The 22984-nt window shown below is 45.2% G+C and overlaps 1 protein-coding gene across 1 annotated transcript; it reads right to left on the bottom strand.

The window, feature by feature from the left end:
* Positions 1-1792: 1792 nt before the first annotated feature.
* LOC127669480 (40S ribosomal protein S27-like) lies at positions 1793-2153 on the bottom strand. The gene has a single exon (XM_052163479.1). The coding sequence runs from the start codon at positions 2014-2016 to the stop codon at positions 1858-1860; it is 159 nt and encodes a 52-aa protein (XP_052019439.1). The 5' UTR covers positions 2017-2153; the 3' UTR covers positions 1793-1857.
* Positions 2154-22984: the final 20831 nt, after the last annotated feature.

The following is a 22984-nucleotide window of genomic DNA, read 5'->3' on the forward strand; positions in this document are numbered from 1 at the left end:
GGTGCCGGAAGGTCTTACTGGAGTCCTCATATCCGTGTAGGCTTTGCTAATGACCGGCTTTGTTGACCTTTTTGAAGGACAAGCTATTGGTTTAATTGATTTTCTCTACTGAGGGTGTATGTGCATGCGGAGGCCAGAGGTCAGCTGTCATCTCACAGGGTACCTTCCATCCCCCACCCCCATTTCTGAGACAAATTCATTCACTGGTTTGGGAGTCACTGAATAGGTTAGGCTAGGCTGGCTAACCAGAAAGACCCAGGGATCTTTCTACCTCCCCATAGACAGATATAAATCTAGCACACATTGAGATCCTAAGGCCACTGTTTCTGAAGCACAGTAGGGTTAAGGACAGCAGTATAAACATGGTCAGGCAGTTCTACTGGACTTTGTTAGCCAAGGTGCTATCTAGGGACACCTATCACTGACATGGGGTTGTTTTTTTTACCAACCTGTCTCATCCCCTTTTGGGGAAGGGACCTTCTGGCTGAAATGGGAGCATCCATTTCTCTTGCTCCCCACATCTACTTGACCCCAGTCTTGCCAGACATTTTTCTCTTCCTTCTCTTCCAAACCACACAACCTAATACACCCTTTCTGTTACCAGCCTCCCTGGTGGATCCCCAGGTATGGGACACCCTCTAGCCAAACCCCATTCTCCTTTCAGCATCATGATTACAAAATCCCACCAAATATATCACCTGGGCTCAATTCTCTCTCTCTCTCTCCCTCTTCCTGTCCTTCTCCCTCTTCCTCTCTCTCTGTTCCTCTCCCTCTCCCTCCTCAGGGAACTTAATCCCTTTATCTCCCGATCTTTCTCCTTTAACACCTTCCATATGTGCAGTTGGTTTAAAAGCCCAATGGAACCTATCACTTGGTCCAGGATCTCTGACATATTAACTTGGCAGTGATGCTCTTAACCACTGAGCCATCTCACTAGCCCATTTAGCATGGAACAAAGTTGAAGAATCAGGAAAGAGGTCCAAGTCATATACTAAAATTATACAAGGCCAAAAGATGCCTTCACCGATTTTTTTTTTTTGCAAAGATTAACTTCAACTGTAAATAGAATAGTATCAGATACAGAGGTCAGACAAATAGCAATCAAATATTTGGCTTTTGAAAATGCCAATTCTGAATGCAAAGGGGGTAATTAGACCTTTAAAGGCAAGATCAACACCAGTAGATGAATGGATTAGAAATATGGCTGATACTGGATCTTGACAGAAGCCATCTGGGAAAGGCTATGGGAACAAGTGAGTTTCCTGGAGATGGCCCACCATTTTACATGGCTATGATGGGTGCACTCTGGAGAGGCCTAGCCCCAGAGACTTCATCCCAGGATTGTTTCTAGCTGCTGATACGTCTTTCCTGCCACTCTTAATTGCCTAATAATTCATGGGCATCAGTCAACACTATTGGGCAAATTTCCTGCAGATAAACATGAACTTTCATGAACTAATGTTGTTTAGATGAATTAATGACTTTATAGTTTCCAGATTTGATTTAAATAATTTTTAGAAAGAAAGTTTAAGGAGATAGTTTTAGTTGTTTTGCCAGAAAGATGTAATCAAATTGGAATCAAGAATGGAATGTTTGGCCTTCTCATAGAATAGTAAGTAAAAGCTGTGTAATCAGGAATATATGAGCTTTCATAATTAGCACTAACAAGAGAAATAGGCTTGGGACAGATTTGTAATCAAGGAAAAACATTCATTCTAGGTCAGGTCCAAAGATGAGGCCACGGGATTGCACCAAGACACCATGTAAAACTGTGGCTTTGAACTTTTTTTTTTTTTTTTTTTTTTATCCAAAATGTGTTTATTGGGAAGGTTCCCACTCATCTTGAATCAGGGGCTTTCAGTGCTGCTTTGTCCTGAAGGAGCATCCTTCTGTCAGCCTTGCTTTTCCACCTGTAGGCTGACAGAGGACAGTGGAGCAGCCAACACACAAGACTACCGTTTGTGCATGGCTAAAGACCGTGGTGATTTTATAGCATGCTGGGCATTTCACATCCATAAAGTAGGAATTGGGGCTCTGCACCAGGTGCCTTTTCTTGTGTTTCCTCTTCTCCTCTTCTGGGGAGGGATGAAGGAGATCCTTTGCGAGAGGCGTGTTCTTGTAGGGAGGTCGTCACCGCCGGAAAGGGGCTTTGAACTTATAATGAGCTTATAGAATGAAACACTGCTTTGAACTTACTGTAGACGTCTTTCTCTAACTCCCTTTTTGTGTAACATTTTATCTGTGAGGTAATTTTATAAAGAACTTTTGTTTAAGAAGATAAAAGGCTGAGAAAAAAATGAAGTGTGACTGTTGGGGGGCTCTGCTCCATCCACAACACACACACACACACACACACACACAGACATATACACATACATATGTAGGTATATGTGTATTATAAGTATGCATGTGCACTTGTAAAATTGATGAAACAGGTAGTTGGGCCCAGCCAGTGTGTGTGTTTGACCTTTCTTTCTTTCTTTCTTTCTTTCTTTCTTTCTTTCTTTCTTTCTTTCTTTCTTTCTTTCTTTCTTTCTTTCTTTCTTTCTTTCTTTCTTTCTCTCTCTCTCTCTTTCTTTCTTCCTTCCTTCCTTCCTTCCTTCCTTCCTTCCTTCCTTTCTCTCTCCCTCTCTCTCTTCTTTTCTTTCCTCCCTTCCTTCCATTCTCTCTCCCTCTCTCCTTTCCTCCCTCCCTCCTCCTTCCTTCTTTCCTTATTGGCTCAGAAAGAGTTAATGAACTCTGAGCCTCTCGCCTGCTCAGTGAGAACACCCCACCCCCAGTCAAAGCAAAAGGAGCCCGAATAACTAACTTCCTTTTCTCAATCCTCTGGCCAGAGGCCATCTGTGGGGGATGTGGGAGCCAACCCTGTGAAGGAAAGAGTGGGATGGAGGGTGAGGGGCCACAGGCTGCCTCAGTTAGATTCTTCAAAGAGTTCTGATCTGCCATACATGGCATTAGATCTAAGATGGCTCCCAATACACCAGTAAGATAGCAAAATGGAACTGAGGCCAGGGCAGTCTTCATGGAAGACCTCACAGGTGACAACATTCCTCCATTTCCTGAGTTACTTCATTAGGCAGGGCTTTCCTTGGAGCATGGTGACAGTGAGGTAAGATGCATATTGATAGTAGAGAGGCTTCAACGCTCCACTCTCACCAACGGACATGCCATCAAGACAGAAACTAAATGGAGAAATAATGAGACTGACAGGTATGAATCAATAATGGACCTAACAGATATCTACAGAACATTTCACCCAAACACAAAAGCATATACATTCTTCTCAGTGCATAGTTGTTCACAGAAAAAGCCTCAACAGATATGGCAAAGTTGAAATAACCCCTTGTATCTTATCAGACCACCATGGATTAAAGCTGGAATTCAGCAACAACAGAAACACCAGAGAGTCTACAAACTCATGGAAACAGAACAACTCTCTACTGAATGACTACTGGGTGAGGGATATAGGTGGACGGAATGGTCACAGCGTTTGGCTAATGCGTGGTTTACTGATGGTCCATCATCCACTGATGGAACCAAAACTAAGGGAAAACGGCAACCTATAGACCAGGGGATGGAATGACCAATACTGAGGAAGGGCCACAAAATCAGTTCAGCCCTATCAGCTATTAAGACAACCATCTACGAAAGCAAAAAGAAAATATCTTCTCCAAATTCATAATGTATGTACAATAGTATAGCTGTGTCATCATCAAAATGGAAAACCACTAAGTGAGCAAATTGGTACTTTTAATTAAGACTAGAGTATTGAAATTTTTCAGGGAACAAACTCAGAATAAATCAGCAAGAATGTTAGATCACACATTCAAAAAACTTGAAAGTTTACCCCACCAACATTAAAAAAATAATAAGGGGAAATGGAGAACTAGAGTAAACCAGGACAGCCCTATGAGAATATTGTTAGGAACACAATGCCAGGTGGTGGTTTGCACCTTTAATCCTAGCACTTGGGAGGCAGAGGCAGAGGCAGAGGCAGAGGCAGAGGCAGAGGCAGAGGCAGAGGCAGAGGCAGAGGCAGAGGCAGAGGCAGAGGCAGAAGCAGCACATAAGAATTACAATGGTTAGCCAGACAGTGGTGGAACAAACTTTTAGTTCCAGCACTTGGGAGGCAGAGGCAGGTGGCTTTCTGAGTTTGAGGTCAGCCTGGTCTACAGAGTGAGTTCCAGGACATCCAGGGCTACACAGAGAAACCCTGTCTCAGGAAAAGAAAGAAAGAAAGAAAGAAAGAAAGAAGAAAGAAAGAAAGAAAGAAAGAAAGAAAGAAAGAAAGAAAGAAAGAAAGAAAGAAAGAAAGAAAGAAAGAAAGAAAGAAAGAAAGAAAGAAAGAAAAAAAAAGAAAGAAAGAAAGAAAGAAAGAAAGAGAAAAAGAAAGAAGGAAAAGAAAGAAAGAAAAGAAAAGAAAAAAAGAATTACAATGGTTTAAATTTAAAATCTTCCTCTCAAAGATAAGCTAAAATTCAAAGTAAATGTCCTTTATGATTTAAAAAATAAATACACTTAAACCTTGAATTTATATCCTCACTCTCCAGGGCCAAATAGGCCTGTTGGCCTCTTTGTGCTACCAAATTGGTGAGGATTACATTTGCTAATGGCAGAGAGAGAGATGGTCCTTGTCTCTTCCTCGGGGAAGAATGCTGATTTATAGCAACCAGTCAGGCATAGTAAAAGATAAGATCCTACCACTCCAAATGGATCTCCAAAGCCATAGAAGACAGCTTAACGCCTCTGGCTGTGGAGACCATTAACAGTCTACTGTTAATGGAATTGGACACTACCCACCCTTCATGTTCCTGTTTCCCCTCCTAATCCTTCTAATCACGTCTTGTCTTGTCTAGATTTTTTTCAAAATCAGATCTGAAAGATGTCTAGCCAGACTAATCAGTTGTTATTACAGCTCTGACATGTGCAACTCCGATGGTACCCTAACAGCGAAGACTGAACTCATCCCGCAGACCTCTACACCCACATTGAGCAGGGAGTAGTCTAATGATAAAACATTGCCCCCTTTCTCCAACCCTGGCACTATTATCAGTAACAAACAAAAAGGAGGGAATGTTGGCTATTAAGCAGTATATTCAAGCGGGAAGGAGAGGTTTCCCTGCCGTGGACTCCCTTTATATACTTCATAGACTTTGTAAACTCTCAAGGCGGGAAAGTGGCTATGCCCCACCCTGAGGATCTCCAGGAGCCGATCCCCTCCCCCGGACCTCTCTAATTGTCAAAATGGCATTTCCAGCATCTGTAACTATCATACAGGCCCTCAAAAGGACCCTTTCAAGATTATACTGCTGGGCGGTGGTGGTGCACGCCTTTAATCCCAGCACTTGGGAGGCAGAGGCAGGCGGATTTCTGAGTTCGAGGCCAACCTTGTCTACAGAGTGAGTTCCAGGACAGCCAGGGCTACACAGAGAAACCCTGTCTCAAACAAAACAAAACAAAACAAAAACAAAAAACAAAATAAAACAAACAAACAAACAAAAGATTATGCTAATTTTAGGCGAAAAGTCTGTACAAAAAAACCACCAATCCCTGAGCAGGAGAACCCATCAATCCCTGAACAGGAAAACCCACCAATCACTGAGCTCCCCAAGCTTAGGACTTGAAATTCCACCAATCATCATTCTGGAAATCCCTGCCCTGGAAAGCTCCACCCCCTAAGAAATCTTATATAAAGGTTGCATCTGCTCAGCTCCCTGCTGTCTTCTCCTGGGAGCAGAGGTGGTCAGCTGTGGATTTGTCCCTCTATACCCTGCACCCTCCCAATGAATCTCTTTTGTGAGATTTGCTGTCTGATGTGACTTGCCAACAAGCAATGAAGAGAAGAAAGGAAGAAGTGGAGCAGGGCTGAGGTTCCAGAGCGCCTCAGCTCAATGGGGGAATCTCCCCTGGGAGCTGCAATGCCTCTGCTGAGGAGACTTCCTCTCTGAGCTGTGTGGTTCCTGGGCTCCTGTGTCTCACGATACCCTTCCATTGGGATACCTCCTGTCTTTGTGTGGTTCCTGGACTTCTGAGTCTCAGGACACCTTTTCTTCATACAAGCTCTGATGAGGCAGAGAGACCAGTCCGTTCCCATATGATGCCCATTTAAGGAACAAGGTGACTTCCATGAAGGATCCGTACCCCAGTCACAGACTCCCACAGTCCATGCCAGGACACAGAGGAGAGTCAGTGCTCCCTTCCTCGGTGTCCAGAGAGCAGGCACAGGCTGTGGAGCAGACCCTGCCCAGAGGAAGTAGGCGGAATGGGGGGGGGATGATGAGGTTTACCAACAGGAGAGTTCATGATCATACCTCCAGAAGTAATCTCATTGGTGTAGTGTTCCTGTGTGTTATGTGCAACGCTAAAATCAACCTCTAGGTGGCAGCACCAGGACAGTCTTTCCAGATCACTCAGCCACACCAAGAGCAGCAAGGAGCCCAAGCAATAAAACTAAAAGTGGTTCTCAATCTTCCCAATGCTGCGACCCTTTAATAAAGTTCCTCATGTAGTGGTGACCCCCAAACCATAAAATTATTTTGTTGCTGCTTCATAATTGTAATTCTACGAATGTTATGAATCAATGCAAATTTCTGTGTTTTCCTATGGAGGGCTGCTTACTGTGTAACTGCTTACCCCCAGTGGCTGGCCCAGCTTGCTTTCTTATAGAACCCAGGGTCACCAGCCCAGGGATGGCGCTACATACAATGAGCTGGCTTTACACATTAACCGCTAGGTTAGAAAATGCCCAACAGGCTCGCCTGCAGCCTGATTTTATGGAGTCATTTTCTCAACTGCGGCTCCTTGCCATCAGATGACTCTTTAGCTTGTGTCAAGCTGACATAAAACCAGCCAGCACAACTGACCCCTGTCAACTTGACACACAAGTCACCGCCAAAAGCCAACCTTTCCTTTCTTGGGCATCCCCAAGATCTTATATATATATATAACTTTTAAAAAATCAATCTTGAATTCAAACAATTCAGTCTCTTTGAAATAGCCAATCTCTTTTAAAATCCAGAGTCTTTTACAGTTTAAAGTCTCTCAACTGTGACCTTCTGTAAAATCAAAAATAAATGGAGTGCTTTCTCATGTCAAGGATTGGGGCACAGATAGTCACAATCAAAGCAAAACAAACTCTTGAGGTGTAAATGACTCAATGTCTAATATCTGAAATTCACTCATAATTTTCTGGGCTTTCCTAAGGAACTTGGGTCACTTGTCCAGCTCTGCAGTCTGCAGCACACACAGTTTGTCTTCTAGGCTACAGCTGACTCCACTCCACGCCACTGCTGATCCTGATGGTCATTCCATGGTCCTGGCATCTCCAGAACGCTGGGGTCTTCTGTAGCAACTGGGCTGCACTTTCACCAATGGCCTCTCCTGTCCTCTCACAGTGCCAAGCCTCAGCTGCTCTCCATGACCCCTTCATATCTTCAAAACCAGTACTCTTACCCATCACCAAGTACAGCGGCCAGCACGAGGTACAGCCATAGCCGCCTGTGGCACACAGCTTCTGTGTGCTCTTCAGGAAACACTTCCAGAAGATGTCACTTCAACCATGCTAGTCGACTTCTTAAGCACTGCTAATTTCTCAGCCCCGGCTGACCAACATCGAGTATCCCTGCAAAGCAAAGGTTTCACGTTAGTAGTTCTGGTATCTTTGAAGCAGCAGATTCCTCGGCCCCAGTAACCAGAACCACAGAACCTTCATTCCCGAGCCAGGCCTCCACCATTAGCACTTCTCTCAACATCTTTCTCTTCCAAGCTCCACAGAAGGGTTCATCAAACAAGGACCACCCAGTGGCTCTGCTTACATGACGTTTCAAAGTCCTCGTGCATTCCTCCCCAAAACAACACGGTCAGGTCTGTCATAGCGATATCCCACTCCCTGATACTGGCTTCTCTGAAGTTAGGGTTACTATTGCTCTGACGAAACACCATGACCAAAGCAACTTGAGGACGAAAGGGTCTATTTGGCTTACATTTCCATAGCGATGTTTATCATTTAAGGAAACCAGGACAGGAACTCAAACAGGACAGGAACCTGGAGGCAGGAGCTGATGCAGAGGCCGTGGAGAGGCACTGCTTACTGGCTTGCTCCTTATAGCTTGCTCAGTCTGCTTTCTTATAGAACCCAGGACCACCAGCCCAGGGGCGGCACCACCCACAATAGGCTGGGCTTTCCGCCCATCAATCACTAATTAAGGAAATGCCCTACAGGCTTGCCTACAGCTGGATCTTAGGATGGCATTTTTTTTTTTATGGTTGAGGCTCCTTCCTCTCAGATGACTTTAGCTTATGTCAGGTTGACAGAAAACCAACCGACACAGTTAGAGTCTCCACCCATTTGCTGCTGGGTTGTCTCTTTCTTTTTGATTCAGAGTCCTGGGTTCCATTTCTGAGCGAACTCAACAAACCCTTCCCTTTTCCGAGTCACAGTATATCTCAGTATTCGTCTACCATGCTATCCTCTTTGTACGGGGGTGGGGGGGGTGGGGGTAGGGGGGTGGGGGGTGGGGGGGTGGGAGTTGATCAAAGCAGGGACTCGGACTTAGTAGCCTCCCCCAACGCTGGGCTACACCCCAGGGCTTGATTTTGGAAGGTGAGGGTCTCCTATGCTATCCAGGCTGCCCTTCAAGTCAGGACTGTCCTGTCTTTATTGCTTGATTGCTGGGATTACAGGCAAGAGCCCCTACATCTGGTTCTAGGTCTCTAGTGTTTTTGTTTTTTTTTTAATTTAAATGTCAAAGAAAATCTAATTTCAAAGCAAATTTAATTTCAAAGAATTAGGTTTCATTATGGCATTTTTCAAACAAAATTTGCTTCTGCTGTTTCTCTCCCCTCCTTTCTTTCTCCCCTTCCACCTCCATTCTGCTTTGATTTCACGTGTGCCCCCCCCCCCAGCCCTCCCCTTTTCTCAATATCCCACTCCACTCTGGAGTCTCCTGTCTAGTTTCGTGGGATGTACTCAGTCTCTCGGGACCTTATGTACACACATGCTGCGATGGTCACTGGTGTCAACCTACCGAATCCCGAATCACACAGAAGACAGGCCTGTGACGGATCATCTAGATGCAAGTTAGCCTCCGGGAAGGTCTGTCAAGAATTATTTTGATCATGTTAATTAATATGGTAAGCATTTAATTTTAAGCAGAACCTTGTCTGGGTCGGGCCTCCCGGGCTGTGTGAAGTGGGGAGCCGGAGCTAAACGCTGGGCCATATCTTCGTCTCTACGTCCCCTCCGTTGTAGTTGTGTGTACAAGTTGCCCTGAACTCACAGAGATGGACTGGGGCTCCATCTGTGAGGAGAAATAAGCCTCTCCCTCTCCTGTTGCTTTCCTCAGGGTATTTTATCTCAGCCACTGGAAAAGAAAGTGAGACACACAAACCACACCTGAGGGAGGAGACACGAGAGTTTTATCTGAGACCGAGTTTCCTGTTTTATCCATTTTCCTGCAAGTTCCATTTCTCTTTACAGCTGGATAGATTCCAGTTTAATGGTCCGGTTTCAGTATTCATTCTTCCATTGACCGGCATCTAGACTGGTCTCTTATCATGAACACAGCAGCAATAGACATGAATGCACATGTAGAACTTAAGTCCTTCCTGCTCCATGCTCTGAGAAGTAAGACTTAGACTCAGAATATATTTGCAAATACCTTGGCCATATAGCTAGGCTCTACTCTGACTAGATCATAAGTTAGAATAACCCAATTATTTTAACCTATATTCAGTCACGTGGCTAGTCACCTGTGCTCAGGTACCACGTGTCTGTCTTATCACATCTGCAGGGGCAATCTTCCACCAGGCTCTATCCTAGAATTGTTCTCCTCCCGGATGTCCCACCTCCTATTCCCTGACTAACCCATAGGACATCAGATTTATGATTGATAGGTACCACATCCATTCAGACATAAGATATTCTCTCTACATGTGCAAGTGTCTCGGTGGTAGGATGTAGAATCCTTTGGGTACTATTTGATAGTTCTACTTTTATTATTTTTTCAGGAATCATCACATGGTCACCTCTTGATAGTTACATTCCCACCAGGAGTGGGTGAGGATTCCTCTCTCCCCATAGATTCACTGCATTGGTTGTCATTTGGTTTCTTGATCTTACCCATCCTGACTGGGGTGAGATGGAACCTCTAAGTAGTTTTAATCTGAATTTCCCTCAACATTTTAAAACACATTGGCCATTTGTGTTTCTTCTTTGGAGAACCATCTGTTCATTTCATTGCGGTATTCTTTAATTTTTGGTTTCTTTATATATCCTAGATATTAACCCCTTGTCTGGAGCATAGATGGCAAAGATTCTTTTTTCTTATTCAAGAAACTATTCACTCCACTGACAACCAGGGTGCAGAAACCTTTTAATTCATGCACCCCAGTGTGTTGATTCTTGGAACTATGTCCTGTGCTCCTGGCATTCTCCAGAAAGTTCTCACTATACCTATAATTTCACTTATGTTCCCCATGTTTATTCCTCCCCTCCACAGGTTCAATGTTTCAAATTTTACATGAAGGTTTACTCCTTTTAAAAAGTTCGGACAGTTCTATGGGTGTGCTATTGTTTTTCGTTTGTTTTGTTTTAAGATTTATTTATTATATGTAAGTACACTGTAGCTGTCTTCAGACACACCAGAAGAGGGCATTGAATCCCATTACAGATGGTTGTGAGCCACCATGTGGTTGCTGGGATTTGAACTCGGGACCTTTGGATGAGCAGTCGTGCTCTTAACCACTGAGCCATCTCTCCAGCTCTGGGTATGCTATTGCTGAGAAAAGGAAGAGAAGCTGGCACTTGGAGTCACCTTGCTCCAGGGTGAGCAGGGCACCATTGGTGCCGTTGGCCCAAGCAGGCGGTGACCGCTGCCAGCAACCGTCTCCAGGGCAGGCAGGCAGGCAGGCAGGCAGGCAGGCAGTCAGGCAGGCAGACCCCCCGCCCCAGGGCTCCTCGGTGCAAACTGCAAACGGATGAGCTGTTTGGAGGAGGATAGAAATGAAAGGGGGAAAAAGCCGTTGAAAACAAAAACGTCCTTGGTGACCCTTCACTCTTGACTTTCAGAATATCGGGAGTGACTCAAATGTCCCCAGGGAATAAAACCTCCCATGCTGATTTCATTTCTTGCTGTCATGGGTTCTGATTTCCGTTTTAATGGCCCTTTTCCTGTTCAGATAAATATTCCAGCATAAATTTCCAAAGAAGGGTGTAAAATGGAGGGTGGGGGAGGTTTTTTGAGGATTCTGGTCTGAGTTAGCCTGGGTGCATGAGCACAGGGAAGGTGTGTGTGTGTGTGTGTGTGTGTGTGTGTATGTGTGTGGTATGGTGTGTGTGTGTGGTATGTGTGTTGTGTGTGCGTGTGTCATATGTGGTGTATATGTATATTTGTATGTGGAGTATGTGTGTGATGTGTATGAGTGTTGTGTGTATGTCTTGTGTGTGTGGTGTATGTGGTGTATGTGTGGGATGTGTGTGTGTGATATATGTGTGTTTTGTGTGTATATGGTGTATATATGTGTTTTGTGTATGTGGTATGTGTGTGTATATATGTATGTATATGTATGTATGTATGGTCATTTCTGATGCTCATTTGCTACCTCAAAAGCATATATATTTCTCTTTCTGCAGCAGCTTCTAAAGATTTTCTGCTCAGACTGAGCTTCCTGAATGGGCAGGGGAGATGATTGTTGAAGAGCTGTGCTATGTTTAAGAATTCCTGTCCAGGCTGGGTAGTGGTGGCACACGCCTGTAATCCCAGCACTTGGGAGGCAGAGGAAGGCAGATCGCTGAGTTTGAGGCCAGCCTGGTCTACAGAGTGAGTTCCAGGACAGCCAGGGCTACACAGAGAAACCCTGTCTTGAAAAACCAAAAAAAAAAAAAAAAAAAAAAAGAATCCCTGTTCAGGCTGGGAGTGTGTTGGGAATGTACAGTGTGGGCTTAGCATGTGACATGTACAGTGTGGGCTTAGCGTGTGTGAAGCCTCAGGTCAGACCGAGACTAAAAAGAGAAAACTCTCCACCTCTCTGTTGATTATCAGACAAAGAACTGGGGCGTCCTGGCTCAAAAGCCTTCAGCACGGGGCCTTCGGCCTGCACAGACGATGGACTCCGGTATAAGTGGCTGCTACTCAGAGAGTGAACTGGGAAGCCGTAGTAGGGAGGAGGCCTGACTAGGTGTGGCAAAGGGAGGGAGCTTGGTCCCACTAGTGACCGTTTGTAAGTACTGACAGAGTACTTATTTGCAGACATTGAAGTGAATGGGGCCAGCACAGACAAGAGAGAACTGGCGCCAGATAGCATTTCCAAACCAGAATCAGAGGGCTATGCTGAGCCTACAGGCTGAGCTGGCTGCGGTGACAACGGGGTCTAGAGAGAGTGGCTCCAGAGGATGAGGGGCAAGGACTGACTCTAAAGGAGGAGCCTACACCCACTTTACCCCTCAGGAGGTGGAATTTCTGTGGGGGACTCCTGGGGTCTTATTCCCTGTTGTCCCCCAGGGGACAGCTTTATGCCCGGTGCTGGGTGGGTGCTGGGTGGGTTGGAAAGGGTACAAGTGTAAATGTTTGCCCACCTTTGTGGTTCATCACGCACTGCTAGAGGATTATTTACTTTCTACCACAGAGACCAAGGCTCAGGCGTCAAATACCTCCTGGTGCCCAGTGCCATGTCCGGGGCTGGGGTGAAACCCAGGGGACACAGTTCATGGCCCAGGGCCAGGAAGGGCTTACCATCTAAAGGCAAAATGATTATGAAATAGCAAGAACACATCAAAAAAAAATAACCTGACAGGCATTACCTAATAATAATATTTCTCTCCTACTTTAAGTCACTCTCTTAAAGACATTTCGTTCAAAATCACAGCCCTGTCAGTCCAAGCCCCCTGTCTCCACCCCCTGCCAGGAGCTTCCCTGACAGCTCTGAGCTGGGTTCCGCCCCTGACAATCAGCCTGCTTTTCAGCAGTCAAAGCTCCCTTTCCTCTGGTGGATCAGAAATAACTGCAGTGCCCACACCTGGCCTCCCCTCACAGCGATGCCTCAGAGTCTTCCCACCCTTGGGTGGAGGGGCCCCCCTTATGGGTGTCAGTCTCTGGGAAGTTGTCCTTGGTGAAAACAGCCACACAGCTTTCCAGAGACTACCTGCTCAGGACCTCTGAACGCGACAGGGAGAAAAAAACAGGAAAGGCTTTGTGTGTTTATTTCCCAAAGGCTATGGGGCTCAAGAGCCAGGCTGCCCTTCCAGAGCATCCTGTGGGCTCAGTCTGGGACGATGGCAAGCCTGGCTCGCTGGTGGGCATCTCTATCACACCCCGTACCTGTCTGCTGTCATTTAGGACCAGCCATTGTTCTAGTCCCCCTTCCTTCCTGAATTCTAGCTGAGTTCAGTGATGCCCTCACCTCAGCCTGCGGTGAGACTGGGCCCTTGGTCGTTCCCAGCTCTCTGCAGACGCTCAGTCTCTTGAGCCTGAGGGGAGGTAGGCCAGGCTGCTCCACACTCCAGGCCACGGCCTTCAGGGCTTACCTCTCCTGGGGTCTCCACTGATGCTGTCAATTTTCTCTCATCTGTCTTTTTTTTTTTTTTTAATATTTATTTTATTTATGAGTACACTGCCTCTGTTTCCAGACATACCAGAAGAGGGCGTCAGACCCCATTACAGATGGTTGTGAACCACCATGTGGTTGCTGGGAATTGAACTCAGGACCTTTGGGAGAGCAGCCAGTGCTCTTAACTGCTGAGCCATCTCTCCAGCCCCTTTCTCATCTTAAGCGTTCCTTTCCTTCCTCTATCTAAGATGAACCTTCTCACCTTGTTCCAATGCCTGTAAGATTCAGATCTGTACCCCGTAGTGAGAGTTCGGGTTTCTTAAAAAACCCAGTTATACGTTTTAATCCCAGGTGCAGGATGCGGGGCTGCTTCAGTTTGTCCACAGCCGTTAACTATGTCTGTCTTGTGCACTCACAGGGGTGTGATCGTTGCCAGCTGCAGATAGTTTAGTTCTGGGAACTCTGGAGAGGGAATAAATGCCAGAGCCCACAGCAAGAAGGCAGAGCTCAGGAGGAGGAGAAGAGGAAGGGAAGGGGGAGGGAAGGTGAAGGGGAGGGGAAGGGAGGGGAAGATGGAGGGGAAGGGAGGGGAAGGGGAGGGGGAGGGGAAGATGGAGGGGGAGGGGAGGGGGTGAGGCAGGGGAAGAAGGAGGAGGAGGAGGAAGAAAAGAAGCAGAAGAGGAGGAGGAGGAGGAAGAGGAGGAGAAGGAGGAGGAGGAGGAGGAGGAGGAGGAGGAGGAGGAGGAGGAGGAGGAGGAGGAGAATGAGGAGGAGGAGGAGGAGACTCTCTTCCCGTTGCTGCTGGTTCATCCTGCTGCTGAGTTATCTATTGCACTGACTGCTCTTTCAGAGGTCCTGAGTTCAATTCCCAGCAACCACATGGTGGCTCACAACCATCTGTAATGGGATTGGATGTGTGTCTGAAGACAGCTACAGTGTACTCATATTAAAAAAATAAATAAATAACTCTTTAAAAACAAAATAAAACAATAATAACAAAAAACCTGCATACAATACTCAAGCTAAACTATGTGCTGGTATATATAATAAGCCTGCTCCGAGCACACCAAAGGTCTGGCTTGGGGGATGCTGTGGGGCCCTGTCATAGGCCGAGTGTGTGTGTCTCCCACTCCCAAGACACATATTGAAATCCTATTCTTCAAGGGAACTTTGGATATAACTTGGGGCATGAGTACTTGGCCCTCACAAAGAGCACTGTTTGTGAAAGGACTCATTACGAGCTAGAATTCTTTTACAGTCTCTGGCCTGCCCTTTTCCATGTTGCTCTTTCCTCTCAGTTTATTTAACATGGGAGGATCACAGGATAGACAAGCACCCCAACAGCAAATGGTGATTATTCTCCTCCTGTATCACAGACCTGGATGGGTACACCTGGGAAGCAAACGTAGACCCCCTCCTGAGCCCCGACGGTTCTGAGACAGACAGAATGCCCCCAGAGACACAGCCTCTAACCCCTTTCACAGAGAGGACTCTGTGCCTTTCCTGTCACCAAGAAAGAAGAAAAAGGCTTACAGAGAGCCTTCTTTGGATCTTAGAGGCACAACTTGGGTGTGTTACTCTGGCCATATGCCAAGTGGCTTGAAATCTTCTAGTTTTGAGCGGGGACCAGGCAGCAGAAGGCTCCTGTAACTGGTTCAGGCTGATCTTCCACGTGGGACATGTGACCCACCGACCGACCTGGTAGCATTTGAAATACCGGGGGCAGCTAGGGTTGTGTCGGGATCCGAGGAAACTCTGAGCGAAGCCCTGAATGGGAATTGTTGATGTAGGCGTGGCCATGTCATGGATAAATGCTTCTGCCTTAGGAAGTGGTAAAGCATTCTCCAGCGGGGCTCAGAAGGATGGGGAGCCTTCCTTAGGGGGTCCAAGTCACAGAACCCCAGTGTCCTCACTTTAACTACAGACACTCCTCAAGGGTGAGACATAAACTTGCATCAGAAATAAACTAAGTGATAGGTCCTTGTTCTTAACTTTGGACAATCTTAGCCCCATGGCTGGGGAAGGTCATATCTCTGGGCTCATTTTGTCCTTTGTTATTTTATCCAGCAATGCTCTCAATAACCAGCAGTGTTTCTTAGTTCTCCAGAAATATCTAAAAGCTTTTTATATAGAATCATCAAGTCCCTTGCCTGTCACCAGTGGTGAATCAGGAGTACCTTCGTCTTATGTAATTCATTAAAGAGTTCTCCACGCAGACAATGCCCCCTCTGTTATCAAGAGGAACTTTTTGTAACTGTAGGCACAGCCAAATTATAGTTGGCTCCAAAAAAAAAAACAAAAAAAACAAAAAAAAACAAAACAAAAACCTTACTGGGCATAGTGGAAACATTTATGTTACAATTCTATTCCTTAAGAACCCTTTTTACCAAAAAAATCTGTACTAGTTAAGGTTCTCCAGAGGAGCAGAACCAATAAGGTGTGTGTTTGAATATGTGTGTGTTTGTATTTGCATGCTTGTGTGCATGTATGTGTGTGTATGTTTGTGTATAGATGTATGATGTGTGTGTACATGTTTATATATGTATATGTGCGTGTTTGTATGTTCTTGTGAGTGTGTGCACGTGGCTTTGAAGAACAAAGAAGCTGGTAGCCTCTTCATTCACTCAGCTGCCTCACTTGTCCCTGTCGGGGCGGGGCGGGGCGGGGCGGGGCGTGTTAGAAGGCCAGAGAGGCTGGGTTGTGATGCAAACAGAGGCCAGCAGCGGCTGTGATGGACATCCCTACTGAAAAAGAATAAATGAAGTCAGAAAGGCTTACATTGTTTCTTTTCTTGGACCTCTTTCTGTGTAGCGTCCCACTGGGAGGTGCTGGAGACTTCCTTTCTCGGCTGACTCCTATCTGGAACCGCCCCTTCGTGGACCTACCTAGAGGTTTGTACGCTACATGACCAGCCAAGGCCAAATGCGCATGAGCACTCAAGTACAAGCCCTGAATTGTTTGGGAGTGTTCCTTTAGACGCCGTGGCTATGGTTCCTTTGCTTTTTGAAGCTCTACACGGACTCTTGTCATCCTGGTGTGTCTCACACCTTGCCGCAGCTGTTGCTGCAGACCAGGAGTCCTTCTTCTGCTCAGAACACGTATTAACCAACCACTCTGAAATATCCCTAAATACCCACAGGAGGAGATACAGAGACAAAGTGTGGAGCAGAGACTGAAGGGAAGACCATCCAGAGACTGCCCCACCTGGGGATCCATCCCATATACAGTCACCAAACCCAGACACTATTGTGGATGCCAACAAGAGCTTGCTGACAGGAGCCTGATATAGCTGTCTCATCAGAGGCTCTGCCAGTGCCTGACAAATACAGTGGTGGATGCTCACAGCCAACCATTGGACCGAGCACAAGGTCCCCAATGGAGGAGCTAGAGAAAGGACCTAAGGAGCTGAAGGGGTTTGCAGCCCCATAGGAGGAACAACAATATGAACCACCCAGTACCCCCAGAGCTCCCAGGGACTAAACCACCAACCAAGGAGTCCACATGGAGGGACCCATGGCTCAAGCCACATATGTAGCAGAGGATGGTCTTGTTGGACATCAAAGGGAGGAGAAGCCCTTGGTCCTGAGAAGGCTCAATGCCCCAGTGTAGGGAAATACCAGACAGGGAAGCGGGAGTGGGTGGGTTGGTGAGCAAGGGGAGGGGGGATGGGATAGGGTGTTTTTGGAGGGAAACCAGGAAAGGGAATAACATTTGAGATGTAAATAAAGAACATATCTAATAAAAAGAAAAAAAAAACTATCCCATAGTACTCACCACATACTCCCAAGTCCCAATTAGAATGAGAAAGTAGCACCCCAATTAGATGGCTTTAAGTATTACAACTCCGTAGCCTACTACTGTACATTAAATATATGCCTTCGTTAAGATTGTTAGTGCTCTGACGAAACACCATGAACAAAAACAACCTGGGGAGAAAAGGGTATATTTTGGTTACACTTCCATATCACAGTTTATCATCTAAGGAAGACAGGGCAGGAACTCAAACATGGCCGGAGTCTAGAAGCAGGAGCTGATGCAGAGGCCATGGAGAGGTGCTGCTGACACACTTGGTTTCTTCAGCCTGCTTTCTTTATAGATTCTAGGACCACTCGCCCAGGCATGGCACCACCCACAGTGGCTGGGCCCACCCCATCAATCACAAATTTAAAAAATGCCTTACAGGCTTGCCTATAGCCTGGTCTTAGGAAGGGATCCCTCCTCTCAGATGACTGTAGCCTGTGTCAACTTGACAGAAAAGTAACAAGCCCAATATGCCTGAAGAAATCCTTACTAAATGGATAAATGAATACCAAGAACCTTAGAGGAGTTCAAGCTACTGATGTTTGGGAAAATACTCCAAGATTATATTTCTTTTTGGATTAAAATTTTTTTCAGCTAGGCAGTAGTGGCGCACGCCTTTAATCCCAGCACTTGGGAGGCAGAGGCAGGCAGATTTCTGAGTTTGAGGCCAGCCTGTTTTACAGGGTGAGTTCCAGGACAGCCAGGGCTACACAGAGAAACCCTGTCTCAAAAAATAAAACAAAACAAAAAATAAATTCAAACTTGAAATATATCTGGTCTCAAGCATTTTAGGTAAGGGCTAGTCTACCTCTATCTACCTAAAATCATTTTATTGTGATAAAATGTGTTTTGAGGTAATTTTTTTATAAATTCAAGTTTTCTTTTTCTTAAGTATTCTTCTTTTTAAGGTTTATTTATTTTATGTGTATGACTAAACTACCACTGTCTTCAGACACACCAGAAGAGGTCATCAGATCTCATTACAGATAGTTGTGAGTCACCATGTGGCTGCTGGGAACTGAACTCAGGACCTCTAGAAGAGCAGTCAGTGCTCTTAACTGCTGAGCCATCTCTCCAGTCCCCTAATGTATTCTTTTTCACGTATATTAGTTTGGTATGTTATAGTATGCCAAAAAGTTACTGCTTTCTTATTTGGGGAAAGTTCCTTGTTTTAGTTAGGGATCCCATTGCTGTGAACAGACACCATGACCAAGGTAACTCCTATAAAGGACAACATTTAATTGGGGCTGCCTTACAGTTTCAGAGGTTCAGTCCATCATCATCATGGTGACACAAATGGTTCTGGGACATAGTGGCCACTGAAGAATGAATCCATAACCTTATGTTAGACACATTCACTACCACACCCCTGGCCTTTACTCTTATTTTGAGATGTACAGGTCTTGCTAGGCTGAACTTCAATTCATCATGTATCCCAGGATGGCTTTGAATGTACAGTCCTTCTACCGCAGCCTCCTAATTGCTAGGGTCACTTGAGTATGTTACCAATTATTTAAGCATAATTTACTTAAAAATCAATGTGTTGGATATTACAACCATTATATGACCACAATGGGAGTGTGCTAGTGGGAAAATTAACTGGACGACAAACCTACTTAAGTAGGAAAAATTGCTTAACTAATGAAGCCTCCTGGGTAATACGATGGCACAGACAGGATGCAGTGAGAAAGTTGACCATGCTAGACACTGAGAGAGCCAAGGAGGGACAGGACACACGATGTTTCAAAGGACGCATGACAGTAACGGGCTTAAAGGAAGAACAAAGGAGAAGACTGTAGTTTTTAAATATGGGAAAGTCAAAGAAGTGTATCGTAGGAGGAAGATAAATTCGTTTAAAAGTACAGCGAGTTTAATATAAACTCTTTTCCAGGAGAATATAATGGGCTTCCATGTGGTAGGATTCAGAAATGAGCCCTTTAGAACTGTCAGCGGGCAAAGTTGAGTTGTATATGAAGAAAGAACTTGAAAATACTTTAATTATACCTTGTGCCAGTTGAATGGTATTTTTCTATATTTTCATTTTCTTTTTCCTCCCTCTTGATCTCTGTTAGCAATTCTGATTTGCATATTCCTCTCCACAGAAGAGAGATATGATTATGAAGTATCTAGCTGAAGTTCAAAATGCAATAATTTATCCTAGAGTGATTCCCAAAATGCACTTTGGCTTTTCTGGAACTTTGAGTTGTTTTAGAGTTGCTCTATAGTCACACAAGAAATCCAGGGCCTGGGACGTGACTCAGAAGCTGGTACTTGCCACCAAGCCTGATGGTCTGAATTTCAGTCCCAGAATCCACTTGGATGAAGGAAAGAGCCAGCTCCTGATAGTTGTCCCTTGATTTCCCCAAGTGCACCACTGTGACACACACACACACACACACTATCTATCTATCTATCTATCTATCTATCTATCTATCTATCTATCTATCCATCCATCCATCCATCCATCCATCCATCCATCCACCCACCCACCCACCCATCCATCCATCCATCCATCCATCCATCTATCCATCTATCTATCTATCTATCTATCTATCTATCTATCTATCTATCTATCTATCTATAGATATAGGGTTTGGTGTTGGGGTATTATCCCCAGGGCTCAGTTTAGCTAAATGATATTTCTAAGCTTGGAAACTGAACTGTATAGTTAGAGGGCTCTCACAGCCTATCCTCAGGAGTCTGAGAGAGGGGATTTGTCTGCCCATGTCTTTGTAGTTTTTTATGTTTTCTGAAAAAAAAATTAGAAATATGTACTGGCTGGTTTTGTGTGTCAACTTGACACAAGCTAGAGTTATCACAGAGAAAGGAGCCTCCCTTGAGGAAGTGCCTCCATGAGATCCAGTTGTAAGGCACTTTCTCAATTAGTGATCAAAGTGGGAGGGCCCATTGTGGGTGGTGCTATCCTGGGCTGGTAGTCCTGGGTTCTATAAGAAAGCAAGGTGAGCAAGCCAGGGGAAGCAAGCCAGTAAGAACCATCCCTCCATGGCCTCTGCATCAGCTCCTGCTTCCTGACCTGCTTGAGTTCCAGTCCTGACTTCTGTGGGTGATGAACAGCAATGTGGAAGTGTAAGCTCAATAAACCCTTTCCTCCCCAACTTGCTTCTTGGTCATGATGTTTTGTGCTGGAGTAGAAGAAACCCTGACAAAGACATAATATAAATACAACATTCTGTCTCACAGTAGCACATGCACTCTAGTCAAAATGCTTAAGGCCATCTTCTAATGGTGATGATGGTGTGTGTGTGTGTGTGTGTGTGTGTGTGTGTAAGCACACACCTCTACCTATCTGCTCCTATCTGGAGGCTACAGATCAACACAGACTGTCTTCCTCTATCCCTTTCTGCCTTAGTTCTTTGAAACAAAGCCTGCCATTGAACCTGTAGCTCACCCATTGCAGAGACTGACTTTCATTTTCTTCGGTTCTGGAGTCACTGGTGCATCACTGCTGTCAGCCTCAGGATTGGGACTCGGGTCCTCGTGCTTGCTAGTTCTAAGGCCATGCATGGACTGAGGCAGAGAAGGGGAACCCACCTTTCCCTTGGGGAACTGAGTAGGTATTAAGCATTGCTAAAGCACGTCTGAAATTTGTTAAAAATTAGTTAATAGTTCGATGATGTTTGTCAAATATATAGTTATATACAATTATAATATAATGTTAATAATAAGTTCTTTGAGTTTATATTGTAAATATTCCTGCTATTTATTTTTCTGTAAATGGGTAAAGTCACTGACTCTTTAGCTTTTAGATTCTCCCTGGCTGCTCTGGCTGCTGTTATAAAATGCGCTATCAATTTAATGCCCCACCAAACTACCCTCTGTCACATTCTGTCTTAGGGTTTTATTACTGTGAAAAGATACCTTGGTTTTTTTTTTTGAGACAGGGTTTCTTTGTGTAGCCCTGGCTGTCCTGGAATTCACTTTGTAGACCAGGCTGGCCTCAAACTCAGAAATCCACCTGCCTCTGCCTCCCAAGTGCTGGGATTAAAGGCATGCACCACCACCGCCTAGCTGACAAAGGCAACCCTTATAAAGCACAACATTTAATTAGGCTGGCTTACAGGTTCTGAGGTCCAGTCCATTATTATCATGGTGGGAACATGGCGGTATCTAGGCAGGCACTGAAGGAGCTGAGAGTTCTACATCTTCATTCAAAGCAAGCCAGGAGTAGACTGGCTTCAGGCAGCTTCAAGGATCTCAACGCCCACCCTCACAGAGACACTCTTCCTCCAACAAGGCCACACACATTCCAACAAGACCACACCTACTCCACACCCCCTAATATGGCCATTCCCTGGGCCAAGCATAGTCAAACCACTATATGTTTTTACATCCAAACGACTGCAACAAAGCAGTGGTTGTGTTTCACAGGATGGGAGTCAGTCTCCAAGACCTTCAGTCATGGAGAGAGGGGCCCTGCATTAGGTACAAAGACATAAGAAATGAATCTACAGCAGTGGTTCTCAACTTTCTTAAAGCTATGACCCTTTAATATCATTCCCCAAGCTGTGGTAACCCCCACCACAACTATAACTATAATTTTGCTACTATTACGAACCAATGTAAACATCTGATATGCAGGATACCTGATATATGATTCCTATGAAAGGGGCACTTGACCTCCAAAGGGATTGTGACCCACAAGTTAGGAACTGTTGATCTAGGGTCTCAAGAAAATGACACGATTCAAAGTATTTGTCTTAGTTGACTCTCTATCACTGTGATGAAACACCATGACCAAAACCAGCTTGGGGATTCAAGTACTCACTTCAACTTCTATATCACAGTCCATAAGGAAAGGCCATTGGGGAATGCTGCCCACTGGCTCTCTCTCCAGGGCTTTCTCAGCCTGCTCTTTTATACACCACCCTCCAGGACCACATACCCAGGGGTAGCACCACCCACCATGGGCTGCACTCCTGTACATCAATCACTAATCAAGAAAATGCATCACAAACTTGTCCACAGACCAATCGCATGTGGGCATTTTCTCAACTGAAGTCCTCTTCCTAAATGACTCTAGGGTTTGTGTCAGTTTGACAAAAACCAACCAGCACAGAATTTTACCAAGGCAAGAAGTTCTACAGAAGGTTGAGTAGCTGTGTCAAATTAAGCAAGCAAGCAAGCAAGCAAGCAAACAAGCAGTTCATTCCTGTGCCTCCCCCTCTAACTTGTTAGCACTTAGCCTCACCTTCTTACCCTGTTGACTAACTTGAAATGATGCAGTTGATAGGCAGTATGGAATGCATCCTTGGGCATGTGTACTGACTTCAGGAAAATGCTGTCTCAGGAAAGATTTTTGATAAATGACATCCTATTAGGGCTCCCTAGAGTATCAGAACCTATGAAATGAACCTCTCTATATGTAGAAAGGAGATTTATTAGAATGACTTACAGGCTATGGTCCAGCTAACCCAAAGATGGCCGCCACCTATGAACAGGAGATCCAGGAATCCAGTGGTTGTTCCGCTCATGAAATGGATATCTCAAATGGTCTTCAGTATTCCCCAGAATCCAGAAGGCAAAGGTTCTAATGCCAGTGAATGGATTTGGTAGTTGAGGAGAGCATGCATACAAAGATCAGAAGCTTCTGTCTTCCACGTCCTTATATAGGCTTTGG

The sequence above is a fragment of the Apodemus sylvaticus genome, chromosome 19 (assembly GCF_947179515.1).
Source record: "Apodemus sylvaticus chromosome 19, mApoSyl1.1, whole genome shotgun sequence".
Taxonomy (NCBI): Eukaryota; Metazoa; Chordata; class Mammalia; order Rodentia; family Muridae; genus Apodemus; species Apodemus sylvaticus.